Consider the following 19,696-nt stretch of genomic DNA (forward strand, 5'->3'; position numbering starts at 1 on the left):
GATGTCATCAACCACAGTCAGTCTGTCTCATAGATAACAGTGCTCTCTTTTGGTTGTCATTTGAATACTTGATAGGTGGAGACTGCTAAAATGGCATTGATTTACTAAGATCGGCTACCAGCTGTGAAGTTAAATGAACATGTTGGTCATACAAGTTGGTTAAACTCATTGCTGTGGGGTTTTGGTTTGGAACTGGCAAAGATTCAATAGTTAAGCTTTACCCTTAATGTATGTACCATTTTTCATTTAGCCACAGCTCTGTCAAGGCAGGTCACATTTGAATATCAGTGTACTCCGGGCCATATTGCTACAGCATAATTGAGCTGAAATGCGGGGGTTAAATACAGATCAAACTCATCATTGAAAAAGGGAAGATGTCCCTGAGGGAAATACAGTATAACCGACCCAACTAATTTCATGAACAAGTCAATAATTACTGCTTTTATTTAAAAAAAATTATGGAAGTATTCTGACAATTGACTGACTAATAAGTAAACCAATACTTTTGTTGTCAAAGTACAGCAGGTGGATGAGAATTCTAATAAGGTGGACACGCTTACTAACAGATACAGAGGACAGACTTTGAAAGACATGGATGGACAAGGATGTGATTATTGAGCTTAGCCCAGAGAAAAGGAATATGCTCAAAGGCAGAGCATCAGGCTGACCAATAGGACCACTAAACACTTCAACAAATTGCTTCTCATTGTGTATTCTAATCCTGACAAATTAGACACATGATCTGCCTGTATGAAACAGTTGGTGAAAGTCATTTTGGTAATTTGGTGACACAAGCCATCTTCAACTGTTTTTCATTACTAATGTGGAACGATGAGTTGAGAAAAAACATTCACTGCACAATTCTTTTTGTAAAAAAAAAAATGTATTTGTAAAATGAAATGCTACAATTCATCATGAGACGTATGAAGCTGCCTTCCATAATCTGTCACTTCACTGTTCATGAACGTTTCTTGGTCTTTCAAAATCTCGGACTCTGACAGCGTACCATCCCCATTCCCATCCATCTCCTTGATCAAATGAATGGCCTGTGAGGGAAAGAGGAGAGAACAGATGAGAACAACAATGAGAAAAACAACAAGACAAGTCATCTGCAGATTTCTAAGGTTTGAGGTTTGTACGATGTTTGTAAGGAACTGTTGGCTCATGATAAAGTTTGAATGCATGGATAACATGGAGAGGTTTCACGTATTAACCCTTAAAGGGGTAGGTTTTTGAACATTTTGAAAGTTCCGCAACAATTGACGGTTCTAAAATTCTATGTTGAATTCAATTCACTTCCTTTAAGTGTTGAAGTGAATTGACTTTGACAGAGGCAGAGGGCGGCTCCAGTCTCCACTCACCTCCTCACGGGCGGAGCCGTAGCTGTTGGGAGCCACCCAGCGCAGCTGCTCTTCCTTGTTCAGCTTGCCGTCTCCGTCCTGATCGTACAGGTCCTTGAAGCGCACTGTCTCTTCTATCTCCCACTGCGATGGGTCACCTCCTGTTGAAAACAGCATCCTTACTTTCAATTCAGCATTATGAGTAAAAAATGATAAAGAAGAGGAAGAACAAGACCCCAGGAATAGTTTATCTGGCCTCTACAAATGTATATACTTTTTTTCTGTGCAAGAAACATCCATTACACCAGGGGTTCCCAACCTTTTTATCCAGGTGACCTTATTTTGAGGTCACAAAACGTTGGACAACCCCAATCATTCACAACATCTCTGTTTTAACACTCAGTCGAGAGTGGTACTTTGATTTTCACCAAGTGTCGTTTGTTCGTTTGGCTATTGTTTGCATGTCAGGTTGTTTTGCTACTTTGTTTGGAACATTGATCAAGCATGATTACAGTACGTCAATCAAACATCTCATGCGGGCTAAGTTTATTTTTACGTATCCAGATTGTTTTTTTTTTTAAATATTCTTTATTTAATGTATGTATATTTTAATGTAATGTACTGTCAATTGTAAGATACTCAGTATCTCAGGCAATTTGAATTTCAGGCCACTCCACAAGCGGTCCTTACCCCAAGGTTGGGAAATGATATGGGCATTACACTCATCTGAAACTCACTTCATATACAGCAAGCTCACAAATAGTGGTTTTCACCAAGTCTTTTTATAGTTCTACGAACCCATGTTTATTATTTGACAACATCTCCATAATGCACGTCTGTAACCATCAACCAATAGTAACTTACAATAGAAAGCTAATTATTGAGTATATGCTCAGGTTGGATTAAACAACAAAACCAACAAAAAGGATACAGTGACAAGCACACCAAAACCAAAGCGCAACAAAGACCAATATATATATCCATGGCCTGCAGTTTTATGCTCTCCTCTGAGATGTGTCCGCTGCACAGAGGGATAAATATATACAGCTCTGGGAAAATTAAGAGACCACTGCACATTTTTCTGATGTCATCCAACCGTTACTTCTATACTCTTCAAATTTCAAATATTCAAATTTGCAGTGGTCTCTTAGTTTTGAATACAACTCATTTGAATGTCACTTGTGAATGTCATATCATATATATATATATATGTGTGAGCAATGCAGTATGCTGTATGCACACTGAATGCTACAATGTGCTGATGTTACCATCGGGGCGAAGATCTCCAATGAACTCTTTCAAACTGATGAATCCATCTCGATCTGTGTCATATTCAACCAGCACATCCTCAATGGCAAAATCCTACAGCATGTAGGACAGAGAGAGAGAAACAGCTGCTTGGATCCAATAGAGGACGAAACAAAGTAAATTATTATTATTTTTTTTTTTTTTAAAGTATATTTTTTGGGCTTTTTGTGCCTTTAATGACAGGACAGTGGAGAGTGACAGGAAGTGAATGGGAGAGAGAGTCGGGGTGAGATCCGGAAAGGACCACGGGGTGGGAATCGAACCCGGGTCGCCGGCGTACGGTGCAGATGCCCACAGCTGGGGCCACAAAGTAAATTATTAATGTGTACATAAAAGGCAAGACACACTAGTATTATATCCACATTTGTTTCTTGCATACTTACAGCCATGTGGTCCACTTCTGAAGGGTGAGTGAAGGCAAGAAACTCAGTCAAGTTCAGGCCAGGTGTGCCGTCCACATCAGCAAAGTCAAAACGTCTCTTCTCCTTTAAGTGTAACTGAGCAACAAACAGATACAGTAAAAGCCAAAGCTTTGAGTTGTACATATCTTTTTTAACACAGCTGCAAAACACTCAAAAAAGCTGTAACAATTATATTACATACATATCTGAGGGATTCTTCCTCAGGGTCTTCGAGAATGGTGTTTTCATCCACTACAACTAAGTGGTCATGCATAACCATGTTATACTCGTCCCAGGAAACAATCCCATCTCGGTTAGTGTCGAAATCTGGAAAGCGCTCTTTTGCATCATCCAGTGCGTATTTCCTGTACACCCTCTGAATCCACACAGTAATTTCCTCTGTGAAATGTATTACTGATTATTAGTTGTGGCTATTTTATATCCCACCACACATATTACTAACAAGGAGCATAACGGAAGACATCCATTCTTTGAGGTTCTTTGGCTAAAGCTGCACTACAGGCTACTGTCTCAGTACACTTCATCTACTGTAGGTGCCTGGTCTGGTTTACAGACCCCCTATGACATAAGGCTTAAGGCTTGTGTTATCATTCTTTCAAATGAAAGAGAAATCATGGCTGTCAAGAGACCAACACATCTGTGGTCACTGCATGACTGGTGAGGTTGAGACCGAGATGCACTTTCTCCTTCATTGTGATAAATTCACAAAACAAAGAGCTGAATTCCCTATTTCCCTATACCCTATTTCGACTCATTGAGCAGTGCAGATCAAATGATTATAATACTGGGAGAGGGGCAAACAGCGCCTCTGGCTGCCCAGTTTGTCAAAGCCTGCCATGATGCGAGGGATCTCCATCTGATACTGGATCTCCATCCTATTTGTTTCTAACCAGCACCGTTGTTTATTTTTGTCTGCTGGTTGTTATTGTTGTTCCCCTCCCCCCCCCCCCACTGTCATTATTTTTATTATTACTACTGTTATTATCACAATTACTATGTATGTTATTGTTTTTATACAGCACTGCTTTGGCAACACTGTAAAAGAACAGTCATGCTAATAAAGCCAATTTAATTGAATTGAGAAACTAAAAAGGTGGGCCGGCCATGTGAAAAGATGGGCCCAGCCTACCACGGCCCTGTTATGATCACACAGATCACAGATTTAAAAATGCTAAAAGTGATAGCACAGGAATTGGCGTTTGTTTACGTTTATATTCAAATTTATTAGCAGACACTTTTGTCCAAAACAACATACAATATATTTTAACCAGGGACCAAACGAAACACTCCAGAGAGGTTGGCCTACGTAGCTCACACCTCCCTTGAGTATTCCCAGAGAAACTCCACACAGGGTTTTGGTTTGGGGGACAGGCTTCCCCCACTTTGTTTCCAGTTTTCGGAGTTTGGTCTGCCTACAAAGACCGCTTTTTCTTTTTTACAGTGTACTCACGGAATGGGCAGCTAGCGGTCATGAGGTGATGATTGCTGAATGTGACAAAAAATCATCTGAGCTTGAAATTGTGTACGATGGCTGACTGCATCTTTAATCTACCCTGGAAATCCAGAGTTCTCGGGAGAGCACAATTTTGGAGGACTGTACACACTGGTCATAGTGTTATGCGATTACGTTCGGAGTTCGAAATCATTCAGAGTAAACATGGTCTAGTGTTATCCAATTGCATGCAGTGAGATTTTGAAATGCATGCTTGTTGCTGCCCCTCGAGTTGGGCCATTACATTGTTCTTTGCCAGACCCTTAATCTTTCTAGATTATCAGGGTCTGGATTTTCCAGGCTATCTTTAATCACAGACTGCAAACACAATCAAAACTAAATTTACCTGCACTTAAATATTTGTTTGAATCTGCATCAATCTTCTTAATGATTTCCCCAAGTCTTTTCTTCTGCTCTGAAGGACTCAGCTTTTTAATCTCTTCTTTATCCTAAAATATGAAAAATGTCCAAATATTAACGTGTGCACATACTGTAGCTCCTGCAACATCAACAGAGTTCCTGAGTGTCTGAGAACAGATGATATTACCTCAGTGCCCAGAAAAGCATTCATATCATGTTCAGGATTATGCTTCCCATCAACATAATGATCTTCATGGAACACTGTGTGGGCATTTTCTCCACAGACATAATGTAATGCACACAAGGCAAGTGTGAATCCAAATACTTTCATCTTGATAATGGCACTTGAAAGTCTGTAGGGCTTAAAGGTATATTAGGTGAGAGGACACACAATGTAAAGATTCCGCAACCATCTAATGCACCTATTCCTGCACCACTCCTGCTGCTGGACACACGTTCTTCATGTTTTCTATCCCACCCTGCTCTGCACCTGATGTACCCTTGGACATGCATGCCTGATCCATGCTAAGGCCTAGCTTTTTAATTACATTGATTTCAATTAGGCGTGCTAGAAACAGGAACAGGACAAGGGAGCTCCAAGAGCAGGGCTGTCTGCTGGAAACCCTGTCCAACTCTAATGACCCCGCCAGTACTGCCGTCTAGTGGTGTAAACTGCACTAATCTAACGTCACATCGAACTGGGTACAAATGACTGAAGCACAGAAAAATGTTCTGTACCCTCGTTACTTTGAACAAGCTAGCAAGTTAGCCGTCACGGCAAATGCATGCACGTTTTCTGCTACAATATTATTTCATAGTCTGACGCAAACCTTACCCAACCCAGACAACAAAATGCTCGTTGTTCACTCCTAATGTCAACGTAAATTACTACGTAACGTTACGTCCCTAACATAGACCGTTAGGTCCTACAGTTCACTTTACACCAATTCCTCGATGTGTTTTTGAAAGGAAAGAAATGACAACCACTTGCGTGTAGCTAATATCGTTCTAGAACAGACAGCTAGCTACAAAAGCTTATAAAATACATCTTATTCTTATTTCAAAGAATATAAACAGAAGATATCTGTTCTCTCTTACCAGTTCTGCAACTTCAGTCTGGGAGTGAGAAGAATTTTTTATCCCGCCCTCCCACTAAATTGGTTGCCATGGGATAAACCGAGCCGTGACTTATGATGGGAACACCCCTTGACCCCAGTCATGCCGAAAATTATTGGTTCATATTATTTTGTTTCCGCTCTGGTGAAAGTCCATTGGAGGACTCAGATGTCTGCAATTGCTATTTACATATACTTCCTGTTCGCTGCTATGCTGATTTAGCTGTCAATGCTAGTATGCTATTCAGTGTCGTCTGAATATAGGCTGAGTTTGGATAGTTTCGTAAAGGATTGAACCTCATTATCGGCCAAGAAACCATACGTCAATGTCCAAGGATAGCCGTCACGATGGACGACGGCGAGGTGCTGGTCAGCACCGACTTGGGCCAAGAGTGGGCCAAGGTGGTGATGGAAGGGAAAGATCTGGGAGCAACAGCTCAGGATCTTCACATGGAGGAGGCAAAAGCAGGAATACGCCCGTGAGCATGGCCCTGAAGGTAATTATCATTCTTGGTATACTGAGTAAATTAACCATCTAATTATAGCACTGCTATTTTAAACGTGCAAAAACCACTGTGTTATGATAGTAAACTGGCTAGTAGGCTGGCCTAGCACTACACCAGTTATCATTCCAGCAGAGCTTAGCTACTGATCCGTTTACAGTAACCGTTAACAGTCACAGTCATCAATTACATCTAGAAGCTAACTTTCTATTCTAATGTCATAGTCCAGTCTTACTTTCATGTTGTGTACCTTTTATAAACTACCAAATTGTATTTTAAAGGATACATTATACAAATCTATGAATACCACCTTATTGCTTTTGAAATTAAAACAGACCACAGATAATTTTTCTTGTCCCACATCCAATATCAATGAGACATCAAATAGGAGCAGGCTCAAATGACAAAAAGGTTATCAAGGTTATGTAGAATGCCATTTGGCAGAAAAGGAATGTTTTGGGTTATGAATGTATTGTCATCTTTTTTCATTATCTAGCTAATTATCAAAAAGCGTTTTACATTGTCACAGTTGACTAAAGCAGTTCAACTGGTATGGCAGTTCAGCCGAGCAGGTTGCTTACCTTAATCTCAGTGGAATTTTGCCAAAATGTATTGTGATGTCTTTAATTCTTGATGATATAGAAACCCCTGTTGTGAATCTTGTAAACACATGGTGTGGATGCATATGTGAGCAATCCTTCTGAAAGCTGCTCTGGTCATGAAACAACTGAGTGTGTATCCAGGAAAGATGATAGCCACTTTATTGCCTTGCCCATCTCGAATCATACATACATTAGCCTAGGCTACTTGTTTGCCTCCTACAGTAGGTGGCTAAAGGGGTTGAAATCTGAGACCGTCTACAGGCATGTTTGGATGCAGCACTGATCACATCTATAGTGTTTTGCTATGAGTCAAGTTAAGTTCAAAATACTGCCCGTATCAATCACAATGATTTTTAATAAGGTGCAGGGATTTCCCCAAAACAATTATTGAGGTGAATGGCTGGGATTGTTAGCATTTTCCCCAAACTGAACACACTTACAGTTTGGGAGTCACTGGAATCTCAGCCTGGAGATTTGCACCTCTTGCAGACTTTAGCTGTGGTCAAACTGCTCTTTTTCCTATTGAGTTCAATTAAGCCTTGATTTTGGCATTCAACCCTACTATGCACAGATGTTCTTGCATTGGTTTGATTTGGGATGCACCAATACCACATCTGGTATAAGGCCTGGGCTGTGTTTATTTGTGCTCATACAAATTCTCCCCTCACCAATAATTACACAATTAAGTCATGACACTACACAAGGCGGCTGTAGGCAAACACAAAACATTTAATGTTAAGGCTATTTTTTGTTCCTCTAAAGTTATTTTGCATGCATGCAATACAAATGTACTATCAGCTGTCCACAGGTAGGCACCATTGTAATACAGGGAACACTATAATAAACACTATAATACAGGCAACACAGGGAAGACATGAGAGATGTTTCTCACAGATGTGGTTATTGCACATTTAAGTTAAAGATTAGCCTAGTTGTGTTGAAGTATGCATGCCATTTGCTTTTTTCTTTCAGTTTATTATGTTTGCTTCTTTCAGATGATCTCTGGCAACAGATATTATAAATGGTCTTATCATCCATGTCAAAAAGCCATACAAGAATGACTTGTTTGTCAGAATGTTATTGTTGACAGATGGGATCGTTGATATGTAATCCAACATACTACAGTGGCTGGTGGTTTTCTCACTTTAATGTTTGTTTGTGTCAGTGCTTAGTTACCGAGTGAACATTTGTGTCGCATGACTGTCGGTTGTCTAGTGTCAAGTGAGCACAGCTTGGATCTGTACTCATTTATGAGCTGCAGCGCCCTTGAAAACGCTGCAGTGGAAAAATCTTTGACCTATTTTCTTAGCAGACATGTCTTTATTCGGTTTATTGAAAATGTTGTGTAATAGGGTATGAAAATACCACAAATGAGATGACTATTTTGCCTATACAGTAGTACCAGCAGCTTGTTCAGTTGTTAGTCCTGCGTTTGAAGTGGACTTGAAAGCTGTGAGCCTATAGTCATTTATTTTTCACAAGAGGAAATTTATTGTAATGAGCCCCTACTATTGAAATGACATGTTTACCTTTTTGCTTTGCTACAGAAATAGTAGATTTTCCTATGCAATGTGGCTAGCCGAAAATGATTCCCTTTTATTGAATTGCATTTTAGTGCAGTTTTTAACAAAGACCACACCCGTCATGAGTTCAAGCATAAAATTGTACTGAGAGCAAATATTTGGTTTGAATATGTGATATGTGAGACAGAAAGTCCCTTGGCAAAATAAACATGAGGGCCTGACCTGGGGGTTATTATATTTCATTTAGTGTGGATGGCGTGCAATAGTGCTGCAGTATTTGACACACCGTAGACCTGTTGCTTTTGTGACGATTGCATGCAGGGACCCCTCTGACATCTTCTGACCTTATCCATCTCACTTTGTTTCAAGTTCTCACACTAAATAAGGGTAGATTAGGGTAACACACTGGCATTTTCTTTTTGTTCCATCACTAATGACTTATATCATGTGTATTTTCCTGTGTTTTTTGGACATTGGACAATGCTGTCATTTTGGTCCTTATAAAAATGCAAACCCCTCTTCAGAATGCCTCTTTTTGCCCTGAGCATGGGGATAGTGGATACATTCAGAGCAGACATAGAATGGAAAACCATTTTTACCTTGGCTTTGTTGAATAAGAATAATTCAATGCATGGCAGGTTGACTGTTGTTTCCTCTTTCATATGCACATCTCGGACTTTGTTCAGTTTCACCCGTTTTTTAGTGATTATTTCAAAGACAGAGTGTGATGCCAAACACAGACTGTGACGCAAACCATCCCTCTAATCACCACCTTCCTTCATACGATTGGGAGATTCAGGTAGAAGTTTCTGGAGCCTGTTGTGAGTGATCTTTAGCTTTTGCTTTTAGCACTCTGTTTATCCATTATATGTCATCTTTCAATTAACTAAAATTTCATTTTTATATAGCTTCAATGACAACTGAACCTAAGTGGCTATATTAAGGCGAGTTCCCTATCCCTGTGTTCCTTATATTACCACTTGATTCAGCACATTTGTTTTGATAATCCAGTCAGCAACATAACAAAGTTGATGTTTTGACCTGATCAGTGAAACCTGCCATACCAGCAACACCCACGGATCACATGATTTATATTTGCCTTCCTGCACATTGCATGATCATTGTGTATGATAAATGTGCTATATAAATGCATTTACATTAATTACATTTCTAAAGTCAGTAGAGTCAGGAAAATAAATCCCCTTGTTGTTATTCAACCCAGGAGTCTTTCCCCAGAACTTATTTGAATATTTGCAGTGCGTCTTCATTTTTTGGATTCTCTGTGGTCTTCATGGTTTGATGTTTACCCATTTTTACGGTCATCGCCACCTGCGTTGGCAAGTCAAAGTTTAATGATCTTGAATGGCTTTTTACACGTCGACAGTAGTTATGTTTCACAGACTGGTTAATAATTTGCTTAAAAAACATACTAGGTTAACTAATTGTGATTGCTTGGATTGTTGTCTGACCAATAGCACTTACTGAAATAGTTTTGGTTCAGCCTGTTTAGAGCAACTGGAAGTGAATCATGGTTGGAATTTCTGTATTTTTGTTTAACCTCTGCCTTAGGTGTCGATTGGTTTACTATTTGATTTGACTGTGGTTTGGGTCTGTTTTGAACCCCTGTGGGGAGGAGCTGTGGTGCATCAGGCATCGGCTGCAGCATGCCCCCCCCCCCCCGAAATTCCGCGTGGATTTGTTTTCATCCCCCAGCCGCTGTGACTCATGTGCTGCCAAGTCCAATCAGATCGCGCGATCGCCAGCCTCCACCGGGCTAACCGGAACGCTTCCTCCAAAAGTCCCCCAGGCTGTGGCAGAGAAGAGAGGAGAGGAGAGGGAACAGAGCACGGGCTGAAGGGGGCAGGCCTGTCGAGTGCACATGACTACAGTGGCAGAGAGAGAGAGAGAGAGAGAGAGAGAGAGAGAGCGCGCGCGAGTGAGTGAGAGAGAGGAGGCAGAAGGCAGAAGACAGCAGTCTGTCAGGACTGAAGGGTAGAGAGAGAGAGAGAGAGAGGCAGATGGAGTGAGAAAACTGCGCAGTGGAAAGAGAGCCAGACTGGCGGTGGAAAACGCGCAGAGCGGCTAACGAGCGGAGAGGTGCAGCAGAGGCACCGGTGTCCGGCGAGTCGGTTTGCAGCTGAGCCGTGATTAGGGCTGGGAGCAGGTCGGGTGAAAGGGCTCGCTCAGCCGCGGTTAAGCAGCCAGTCGAGGCAGGCGGGCACATTGCTCTTACCTCCACTCTGATTGGCTGAGGAGTTGACACAGCTGGGACGAGTCACCACACACACATACAGACAAACACACACACACACACACACACACGAGGCGGCGGCTGCCCAGTTGAAGGGGGGCTATTTCCGTCCGCTGCTGTCAGACGATGGTGTCGCCCAGCAGGAGCAGCAATGCCGGCCGGGGGGAACAGGTTGGCTGAAGAGTGTGACTAAAAAAGTATGTCAGGGCCGGATAAGGACGAGGAACCTGCTTTCAGACTCTACTTCTACTCTGTACGTACCCTCTAATCTCTCCCCTACTCCCACTATCCCTCTCTCTTTCCCTTTCTCCCTCTCTCTTTCCCTTCTTTGCCCCCCCCCCGTCCCATATCTCTCTCTTTTCCTCTCCCTGTTCTTGCAGTCTAACCCATTGCTCAGTTCCTCCCTGTGAACATGAAATTCTATACCTGACTCTGACTCTGCTGATTGTAAAAAAGGGGGACACTTGCCGTTAGGCTGACCCCAGCAGTGTGCCCCGTCCAGCTAATGACGACACCCTGCAGTTGGAGAACTATTTGGCTTCTGCCCTGCACCCTGCAGTTGGACTATTTGGCTTCTGCCCTTGTTTCAAGCCACTGTTGTTTTACTTATTGTGCAAAGGTCTCCATCCTGCCAGCGGGCGTCCGCAGCGCCCTGACCTGTGTTACCTGTGGCCACGGGAGCCAGGTGGCAGGAGTGTTTGGCCTCTTAAGTGGATGAGAAGGGCAGCGTTCGTCCGTTCGCTCACTCTCCCCCTTTCCCTCTCTCCTTTAATCCTGTGTCGGCTCCTCTCCTCTTCTTCCCGTTCCCGTGCTAAAAGGGAGAGGCTTCTCTCTCTCTCTCTCTCGCTCTCTCTCTCTCTCTCATCTGCCACTTGCCAAAGTACAGGAGAGATGGAGCTGTAAATATTTACTGTCGGAGCGAGACCGTTGGCAAGCAGTGTATTTTTTTTTTTTTTTTTTTTAAGAGCTCCTGAAGTGGAGCTAATCTCAACCTTCGTTGTCTCTTCGTTGGCTCATTTTACAGGGTCCTAACGCCTATTGTCCGCAATCCTGTTTTCTTGTTCGCCACCCTTGTTCGAGCGAGAGAGAGAGAGAGACAGAGAGAGAGGGTCTCATGGAAAGATGCTTGTCTTGCTCAGGAGAAAGTAGGTCAGTGGTGTGTATCAGGCCTTGGGACATAAAATGGTGGACGAGCAGGACAGTGTTCTGCTTATGCATGTGTGAAGCCTAATGAGCCCTGTGCAATACTCTCTGCTCAGGGAACATGCAAACGCACAGACTGCTCATTTGGGGTGAAGCACGCTCAAGTTAACATGTGCACACACTCAAGCCTTCTTTACATATCTGTGTGTGTGTGTGTGTTTGTGTGTTTATGTGTCTATACATGTATTGAATGTGTATATACAAATGTGTGTTTGTGTGTATGTGTGTGTGCGCATCTTTGTATGTGCATGTGCATACATGTATCTGTGTGTAAAGACGGCTATTGTGATGCTTGTGACAGAGCTTTTCTCTTCACCCCTGCTCCATCCATGCCCACACGTTTGATGAGACTCCCAGTGGGTGATTATGGTCACTGTGACTGTGCGAGCAAGTCGTGTGCTACTTTGAGGTCTGCTGTTGTCGTGTCTGACGCTGCGGCAGTCACACCAGAGCAGAGCAGAGTAGAGCAGGACCTGAGGGCAGCGTGATCCCGACGTTGTGTTTTGGAGACGGTACCAATGACTCATTCCCTCTCTGACCCCAGCTGTCATCTTCATTAAAACAGATTGTAAAGAACGGCTGTTAAAGGCGCAGTCTTCAATCCTGGTGGAGGGTTGCTTAGATTTTAGCTCCACAGCTAATGAAATACGTGCCTCCCCGCCGTACATCTGAAGCAATATTTGTGTGGGAGCGCCGCCTGTTGACTGGCAGAAATGATGGTATTTACAGTCCCGAGAGTGTACGCAAACACTGGTGGTTTTCTGTGCAAACTCCCTAGACAGACAGCGCTGAATTTGACAAAAAGTTTTAATGGAACATAATCACATAGCGCGCCTCTTCTTCAAAAGCGTTTCAACAATTCAAGAAAAGGCACGCAGAGCCTCTGTGTGGCTGGGTCGTGTGATCGCTGCCCTGTCAGCGTGTAACTGACGCTAGCTCACAAAAGGGTCTTTTTTTGAGAGCGCAGAGACAGAGGCTATTCTTTAATTGGTCTCTCAGAGTGGCTCTGTGTGGAGTGCGAAGCGGGGCTGGTTCTTTGCATTCACGCCTGGATTCCTGAATCATGCTGTGTGTGATGACATTAGGAGAATAGGGAGAGAGGGAGAGAGGGAGGAAGGAGGAGGAAGTAGAGAGGATGGAGAGATGGAGAGTGAGTAGAATGATGGAGAACTGGCAAAGGAGGACGAAAGAGAGCGAGAGGGCCGTAGAACCAAGCAAGCCAGCCAGAGACTTGGCATCCAATCAGCTCACATGACCCCTTCAGTGTCACAGTGAGTGCCAGGCAGAAATAAAAGCATAGTCCAGATTGCCTTTCTGTTTTGTTACAAAGCCCTACAGTGCAACGGTTGTGATATGCATTTTGCCTACCAAAGCACTAGCATTCACAGCTTGCACAGCATAGGTGAATCGTTTTGATCACGCTTCTGTTTTGCTCAGTGTCATCATATTCTTCATGAGCTGGACTTGCTCACCCAGAATGCAGTATGGTTTTCTGAACATGAGTCAGCCAGCTCTGAGCTGCCGCTAGTTGTTTTGAATGTGGTAAATGATAGAGGCGGTGGCTCAGCCATTAGTGTGCTCTGGTTTTATGCCTCTTTCACACCAAGCGTTTTGTGCCTTTCTCTCTCTCTCTCTCTCTCTCTCTCTGTCTCTGTCTCTCTCTCTCTTCATGTCTTTTCTTTGTCTCTCGTCCCCAGGCCTCGTTCCAGCGCTCCAACAGCCATGACAAAGTGAGGAAGATCGTGGCAGAGGAAGGCCGCGCAGCCCGCAACCTCATCGCCTGGAGTGTTCCACTTGAGAACAAGGAGGAGGAAGGTGCGCAAACATTCTCACTCTCTCACTCACTCACACACACACACACACACACACACACACACACACACATGAGTACTCACACCTGAATCTTTGATTGTGAAGCTCACTCGTGAAGAAATATGTTATCCGTTATCTGAAGAAAGAGGATTGTGAGGGTTGATGCTGGACTTTCCCGTCCTATGTAGTGCTTTCTCCAGAACTCGTGGGTGGTGGGTTGAGATTTGGCAGTTCTTTCTCTCCATCTTTTTTGCACAGCTCTCGACATGGTCATCCTACTGGCTAGACGTGTACAGATATACATTCTTGGAACACAAATACTCAGTCATCTGCAGTTTACAGTTTACATGCATGCATAAGCATGCAGCCACATTAACATGCCATCTACTTGCACACAGCCAAGCATGCATGCTTGAACACCTACATGAATTCATGCACAAATACATATTCCAATGAGTTCAAGTGCTTGAACATACACATTCACATAGACACACTCACGCAGAAACACATACATACACACACACACACACACACACACACCACCCCATAATGAGATTGTTTTTCCTCTGAGCTTGGAGAGTCCCTTCACTGAGGAGCATCAGCAGATCTCTCGCAAATCACACACAAATGCAAAGCTCATTATCGGGTCGGCTGATGCCTGAGGAGTCTGCAGTATTGTGTGTGTGTGTGTGTGTGTGTGTGTGTGTGTGTGTGTGTGTGTGTGTGTGTGTGCTCACCCAACGCTACACTGTGAAGGGGCCTGTGGAGAGCTCACACCAGGGGCTACTCAGTTCACTTCCCTCAAGCTGCAGCCACACACACACACACACACACACACACACACACACACACACGCACGCGTATGCACACGCACGTATGACCACAGGATTAGCCACCTGTGTGTGTGTGTGTGTGTGTGGTTGCAGATAGATGGACAAGATTAGCTCAGATTGAGCCCACGTTAAGGAGAAACCACCCGTAGACATCCATGTGCGTGCTCAGGTTCAAGTCAAAAAACGCTCTCTGTCACAGGAAACGTTTGTGCATGCAGGCTCAAGTGCAGGCAAGCCATAGACTCTGTGTTGCAAGCATGCTCTGTCATGTGTTTCTGACTTTGCCAAGGCAGATGCTTCCATTCTACTGTGGAATAAAAGAACGTGCACCCTTACAGAAGCAGCACATATTTACAGTGTGGTGTTGAATTTGTGTGAAGAGCGTTCTGTACATCATGACCCATAATGCACTGGAATCTTTAGTCACCCTGACCGTCCCTCCTCACTGTGCACTGTAAGAGTGGACACCTTTTGTTTGTTTGGGAACTCGCTGCGGGAACGCTGCATTCCTGCACAGAGGAAAGGTTGTAAGTGTCCGCAGGGCATTCGGGAGCTGTGAGCCGTAAAACGATCCTCCTGTCCTCTAACAAAGTGACACCATGACTCCCTTTCCCGCTGCGGTATCCAAACGTCTGTCACCTTGCTAGTCCTCTGCAAACAGAGCTGCACACATTGGTGCATCAGCTGAATGGAAGCCAATGGGTCTCTGTCGCCCTCTTTAAGCAGAGGTTGAGGCAGAGCGTGTTTATTGGTCATCTGTCATCCTGGTGTCTGTCATGGTCTCTTTTGCTGGTATGAATGACATTGAGACAGCAAGACAGTCAGGGTGTTATTTAATTTTTGTTTAGTAATCGGCTGAAATGAATTTGACTTTTTGCCTGACGTTCTCCACATATGACCACATGCACATGCAACAGTGGTTTTAGATGCTGAAGATAAAAACAACTGTCGCTCACACACACATATACAGTACTTGTTAACTTCAAAGCTCTGTGGACAGTGAGGGTGAGGGTGCGTGCGTGCGTGCGTGCGTGCGTGCAAGCGTGCGTGCGTGCGTGCGTGTGTGTGTGTGTGTGCGTGTGCGTGTGTGTGTCTGTGTTTGCACGTGCGCTTATACGCCTGTGTGTGTACGCTTTTACACGTGTGTGTGTGCGTGTGTGTGTGTGTGCATGTTTGTGGTGAGCTTAGATGAGTGGTTTCGAGTGAGCTGCATCTGGCAGCTTTGGACTCTTCAGTGGGCGCCTGGCCTGTCAGAAACAGAACAGCCCTCTCCACTCACAGATTGGTCTCGATAACAAACATCAACAGTCCTCTTCAGAGTGAGAGAAACAGACAGAGTGGGGGGCGGGGGCAGTAAATGGTTCATCTTTTCTGCTCCATCATGAACGCAGTAATAATGTTACTTTGGCCCACTATGGCCTGAAGTATTAATAGCTTGCCACTACTTTTAACATGTCACGTTGCCTTTTCCATTAACACATTGACATCTTGCCTTTCGTCCCCACATGGCCACCTTTGACCTGTTCAAATAGATAGATAGAGATAGATAGATAGATACATAGATAGATAGATACATACATACTTTATTGATCCCCAAGGGGAAATTCAAATGCTCTTTAGGCACCTGATGTGCTAAATCAGGTGTGCTGCAATAGGACTATCAACTCTACAAGAGGAAGCTTATGAGACAGTGAACTTTATAGTAGGCCAAAATAGGTGGGAACAGTGCCCTCTGAAGCAGGCACAGTGTATGGCGCATCCCATATGAAGTTGAGATGCTAAATATGAAGCAATACCGAGTTGATTATCAGGCAGGACATTACATTATAAAACTTTTCTAAATTACATAATAAAACAAGTAGTATTCAATTAAAATTCAGCTCCCTCAGACCTTCTGAGACACTTTCGGGTCATATTAAAGGGTCACTGCCCTGTCCCTGGGGTGTAGATATGGGCTGGCTAGTTTTCTGCCCAGTGCAGGGCTCTCCCCTGGCCCGAGCTCAGCTGGGAGGGGGGTGGGGGGGACACTGAGGGCTCGGGTAGTTGGAACGGCAGCTAATGGCCCAGCTGGTCCTCCTGTGTGGCGGATCAGATGGAGGGGGAATCGATGAGCTCCCCTGTCTGTGTGAATTTAACACCGGGCCACGCGGCTGCAGATTGACGCACGCCACAGGGCGCAGTTGACACGCAGGGCCTCAGACTCCGAGGAAGCCAGATTTCAGGACGGGGGGGGTTGGATTGGAGGGAGCGTTGTACTGTCAACAAAGCCTACAGGGCCTGACACATAAACCCAACACTGCAGTACGATGCAAGCTTCCCTTCCCTGCTATGCCTGACTGGCTCTGCTCTGAAACCTAAGTCTGTTGATATTATTTTGTACACATAGGACTACCCTTCTCCTGAGATGCCCCGGACTGCCTTGATCTCATCTGCAGCTGTGCTGAATGGGAAAATAAGCCAATAAGAGCACTTAGGACAAGTGGCTCATTAACATAGACTCCGGCCATACTACATTGATTAACAGAATAACAAATCAGCACTTTTATGAAAATCTGTTGACCTCATCAAGTCTTCTCAAACCAATTTCAATCTTGTCTCAGTTTTCCAAATGCATTATGCATTTTTCTGCTTGTCGGAAAGTCAAATTGCCGATATTCAAGATCAAAATTAGAGCCATGTCTAAGCAGCTTTGTTCTATGGCGGCATCCAGGTTCTTACCCCAGATTTGGACATTAGTACATTTCTTAGTGGACGCAGTCCCATGTCGCCTGTATTAGTCGGGTATTTTTAGATGGCCACGGCCACGCTTTGTTCCCTCTTTTTGAGCACAACATAAACAACAGCAACAACAAAAGTGAGATTGTGATTGAGCCGCTGCCTGCTTAAGCTCCTTTCATAGGGCGGGTTGGGTAGAGAGCATGAACCACTGAAAGGCGCTCGTGTCTGGGGGTTGGGAGTAGAGACGTGCCCCTTATAGTATGTGGCTGAGAGGGGGCTCTGCTCTGCTCCGCTCTGCTCTGCTCTGCTCTGCTCTGCTCTGCTCTGCTCTGCTCTGCTGCATGGCCAGCTGCCTACGCTGTGAACTGCTCTTACTGTGCAGCTTGTTTATTTGAGGCTGAAGTGTTGCCGTAGGGCTGTGACACATCGCTCTGAAGAGTTCTCTCGCTCTCCTTCTCTCTCTGCCCTTCTCTCTTTCTCTTTCTTTCTTTCTTTCTTTCTTTCTTTCTTTCTTTTTCTTTCTCGCTCTCTCTCTCTTTTTTTTCTCTCTCTCTCTCTTTTTTTCTTTCTCTCTCTCTCTCTCTCTCTCTCTCTCTCTCTCTCTGCTGTACAGGCTCCTGCCCTCAAGCTTATATGCCTGTGATGTTTTGGTTCAGTTTGTTTCTCATCAACATTCTGTGTTTGTCCGCCCCCCCTCCCCTCCTCCCCTCTCTATCTCTCTCTGTGTTCTGTTCTACAGGAAAATCAAAAACTCAGACCAACAGCAATGCAAGAACTCAGAGGCTCATCACTGGTCAACATAGGAACAAAAAGCAGGTGTGTGTTTGTGTCTGCTTGTGTGCTCTGTGCAACTTCTGTTTATTTACCGTATTTTCCGGACTATAAGTCGCTCCTGAGTATAAGTCGCATTAGTCAAAAAATGCGTCATAAACAGGAAAAAAACATATATAAGTCGCACCGGACTATAAGTCGCATTTATTTAGAAATGTATTTCACAAAATCCAAAACCAAAAACAGAGACTATGTAACTGGATTATTGAGGCCAAAAAGATTAATGTTAATGAAGACGAAGGAGTGAAGGCAGCCAAGAGGAGGGCAGGAAGGTCATTGCAAAGCAAAAGATTCACTGAAAGAAAATACCATGTGGTACACCAAAATGTCTCTAAAATGTGGAGAATACAATGCAATCAAGCATTTTGGGCGATGTGGAGTCACAGGCTGGCAGCAGATTAAATGCTCACAAGAGAGAAAAAGATGCAGTTTTAGACGTGACTGAAGCAAGCCAGGCGATAGGCCTATAGGCCCGACGGTAATTGTAAAGCAATTTACAAAAGATTCACTGAACAAAAATGCTGATATGGTACATGAAAATTTAGCTAAAAATTTGGAGAATGCAATGCAATCAAGCATTTTGGACGATGTGGAGAGACAAGCCGGCAGCAGATTAAATGCTCGAGAGAGAAAAATATGCGGTTTTAAAAGGACGTGCAGACCGAAGCTGCAGCAAGCAGGTGATATTTAGAAATTTATTTCACAAAATCCAAGACTAAGAACAGACAGACTATGTAACTGAACACATTGAGGCCAAAAATATTGAGAATTCTACAGGGAATCTTGAAGATGAAGGAGTGAATAGTGGCAAGAGGCAAGCCGAAGGCTGCTGACAAGTGCCCGATGCTATTGTAAAGCAATTTACAAAAGATTCACTGAACAAAAATGCTGATGTGGTACATGAAATTTTAGCTAAAAATGTGGAGAATGCAATGCAATCAAGCATTTTGGACGATATAGCGTATTGGCACAAGCTGGAAGCAGAACAAATGCTCGCCGAGAGAGCGAGAGAAAAAAAGATGCGCATTTAAAACCAGGGCCTAAATTTCAGCGCAGGATTGCGCATAAATTATTACTAAGTATTGAGCATACTAATAAAAATCATAATGCGAGAAATTCCCACACATTTTACAGCGCTGTCTGACGTTAATCTAATAATGGAGCGGCCTGAAAGCGGACCAACTCTGACTTCAATTGAACCCCATGCAGAGACACACACACGCGCGCGCAGGACCACTTGTGCCTCTCTCTCTTTGCTCTCTCTCTCTCTCAGCAGGATTTGTCACCGCTAAAGTCAAATTATTATAGCCTATTACGTGCTTCTACATCAACCGCTATCGACAGGAAAGGAAAACAAACGTTTAGCGATCAGGAACCGCAAAC

At 43.8% G+C, this 19,696-nt stretch overlaps 2 protein-coding genes across 6 annotated transcripts in view; one reads left to right on the forward strand and one right to left on the reverse strand.

The window, feature by feature from the left end:
* Positions 1–428: 428 nt before the first annotated feature.
* rcn2 (reticulocalbin 2) lies at positions 429–6,099 on the reverse strand. Of its 2 annotated transcripts, none has more exons than XM_076262491.1 (8): positions 6,021–6,099; positions 5,110–5,283; positions 4,909–5,011; positions 3,252–3,448; positions 3,032–3,145; positions 2,609–2,702; positions 1,362–1,501; positions 429–1,046 (listed from the first exon to the last, which is right to left on the reverse strand). In XM_076262491.1, the coding sequence occupies exons 2-8, from the start codon at positions 5,251–5,253 to the stop codon at positions 903–905; spliced, it is 936 nt and encodes a 311-aa protein (XP_076118606.1). In that variant the 5' UTR covers positions 5,254–5,283; positions 6,021–6,099; the 3' UTR covers positions 429–902. The 2 variants fall into 2 exon arrangements, with proteins under 2 accessions (XP_076118606.1, XP_076118609.1); XM_076262494.1 differs by having other exon boundaries at positions 5,110–5,275; positions 6,021–6,070.
* Positions 6,100–6,255: 156 nt separating this feature from the next.
* Positions 6,256–19,696, forward strand: part of scaper (S-phase cyclin A-associated protein in the ER) — a 104,244-nt gene continuing 90,803 nt past the window's right edge. For 3 of the 4 annotated variants that reach the window (XR_012981675.1, XM_076262501.1, XM_076262506.1), the window contains exons 1-3: positions 6,256–6,534; positions 13,817–13,934; positions 18,222–18,298. Coding sequence is in view for 3 of the 4 variants with exons in the window: in XM_076262501.1 (XP_076118616.1) it covers positions 6,364–6,534; positions 13,817–13,934; positions 18,222–18,298 (366 nt within the window). In the remaining variant the exon portion in view is untranslated. Of the gene's footprint in view, positions 6,535–10,686; positions 11,170–13,816; positions 13,935–18,221; positions 18,299–19,696 lie in introns of those variants that run through there. The other variant, XM_076262508.1, reaches the window with a different exon arrangement.

This window comes from Alosa pseudoharengus, unplaced genomic scaffold, assembly GCF_046254945.1.
Source record: "Alosa pseudoharengus isolate Yale_2024_CS ecotype anadromous, Long Island Sound unplaced genomic scaffold, YU_APseudo_1.1 YU_APseudo_1.1_scf_10, whole genome shotgun sequence".
Lineage (NCBI taxonomy): Eukaryota > Metazoa > Chordata > Actinopteri > Clupeiformes > Clupeidae > Alosa > Alosa pseudoharengus.

Excerpts from the sequence above, each read along its gene's own strand:
- rcn2 (XM_076262491.1), bottom strand. The coding sequence starts at position 5,253 with ATGAAAGTATTTGGATTCACACTTGCCTTGTGTGCATTACATTATGTC. Across the intron at positions 5,012-5,109 it reads ATGCTTTTCTGGGCACTGAG|GATAAAGAAGAGATTAAAAA; the intron begins GTAATATCATCT and ends TTCATATTTTAG. Across the intron at positions 1,047-1,361 it reads ACGGCTCCGCCCGTGAGGAG|GCCATTCATTTGATCAAGGA; the intron begins GTGAGTGGAGAC and ends TTTCCCTCACAG.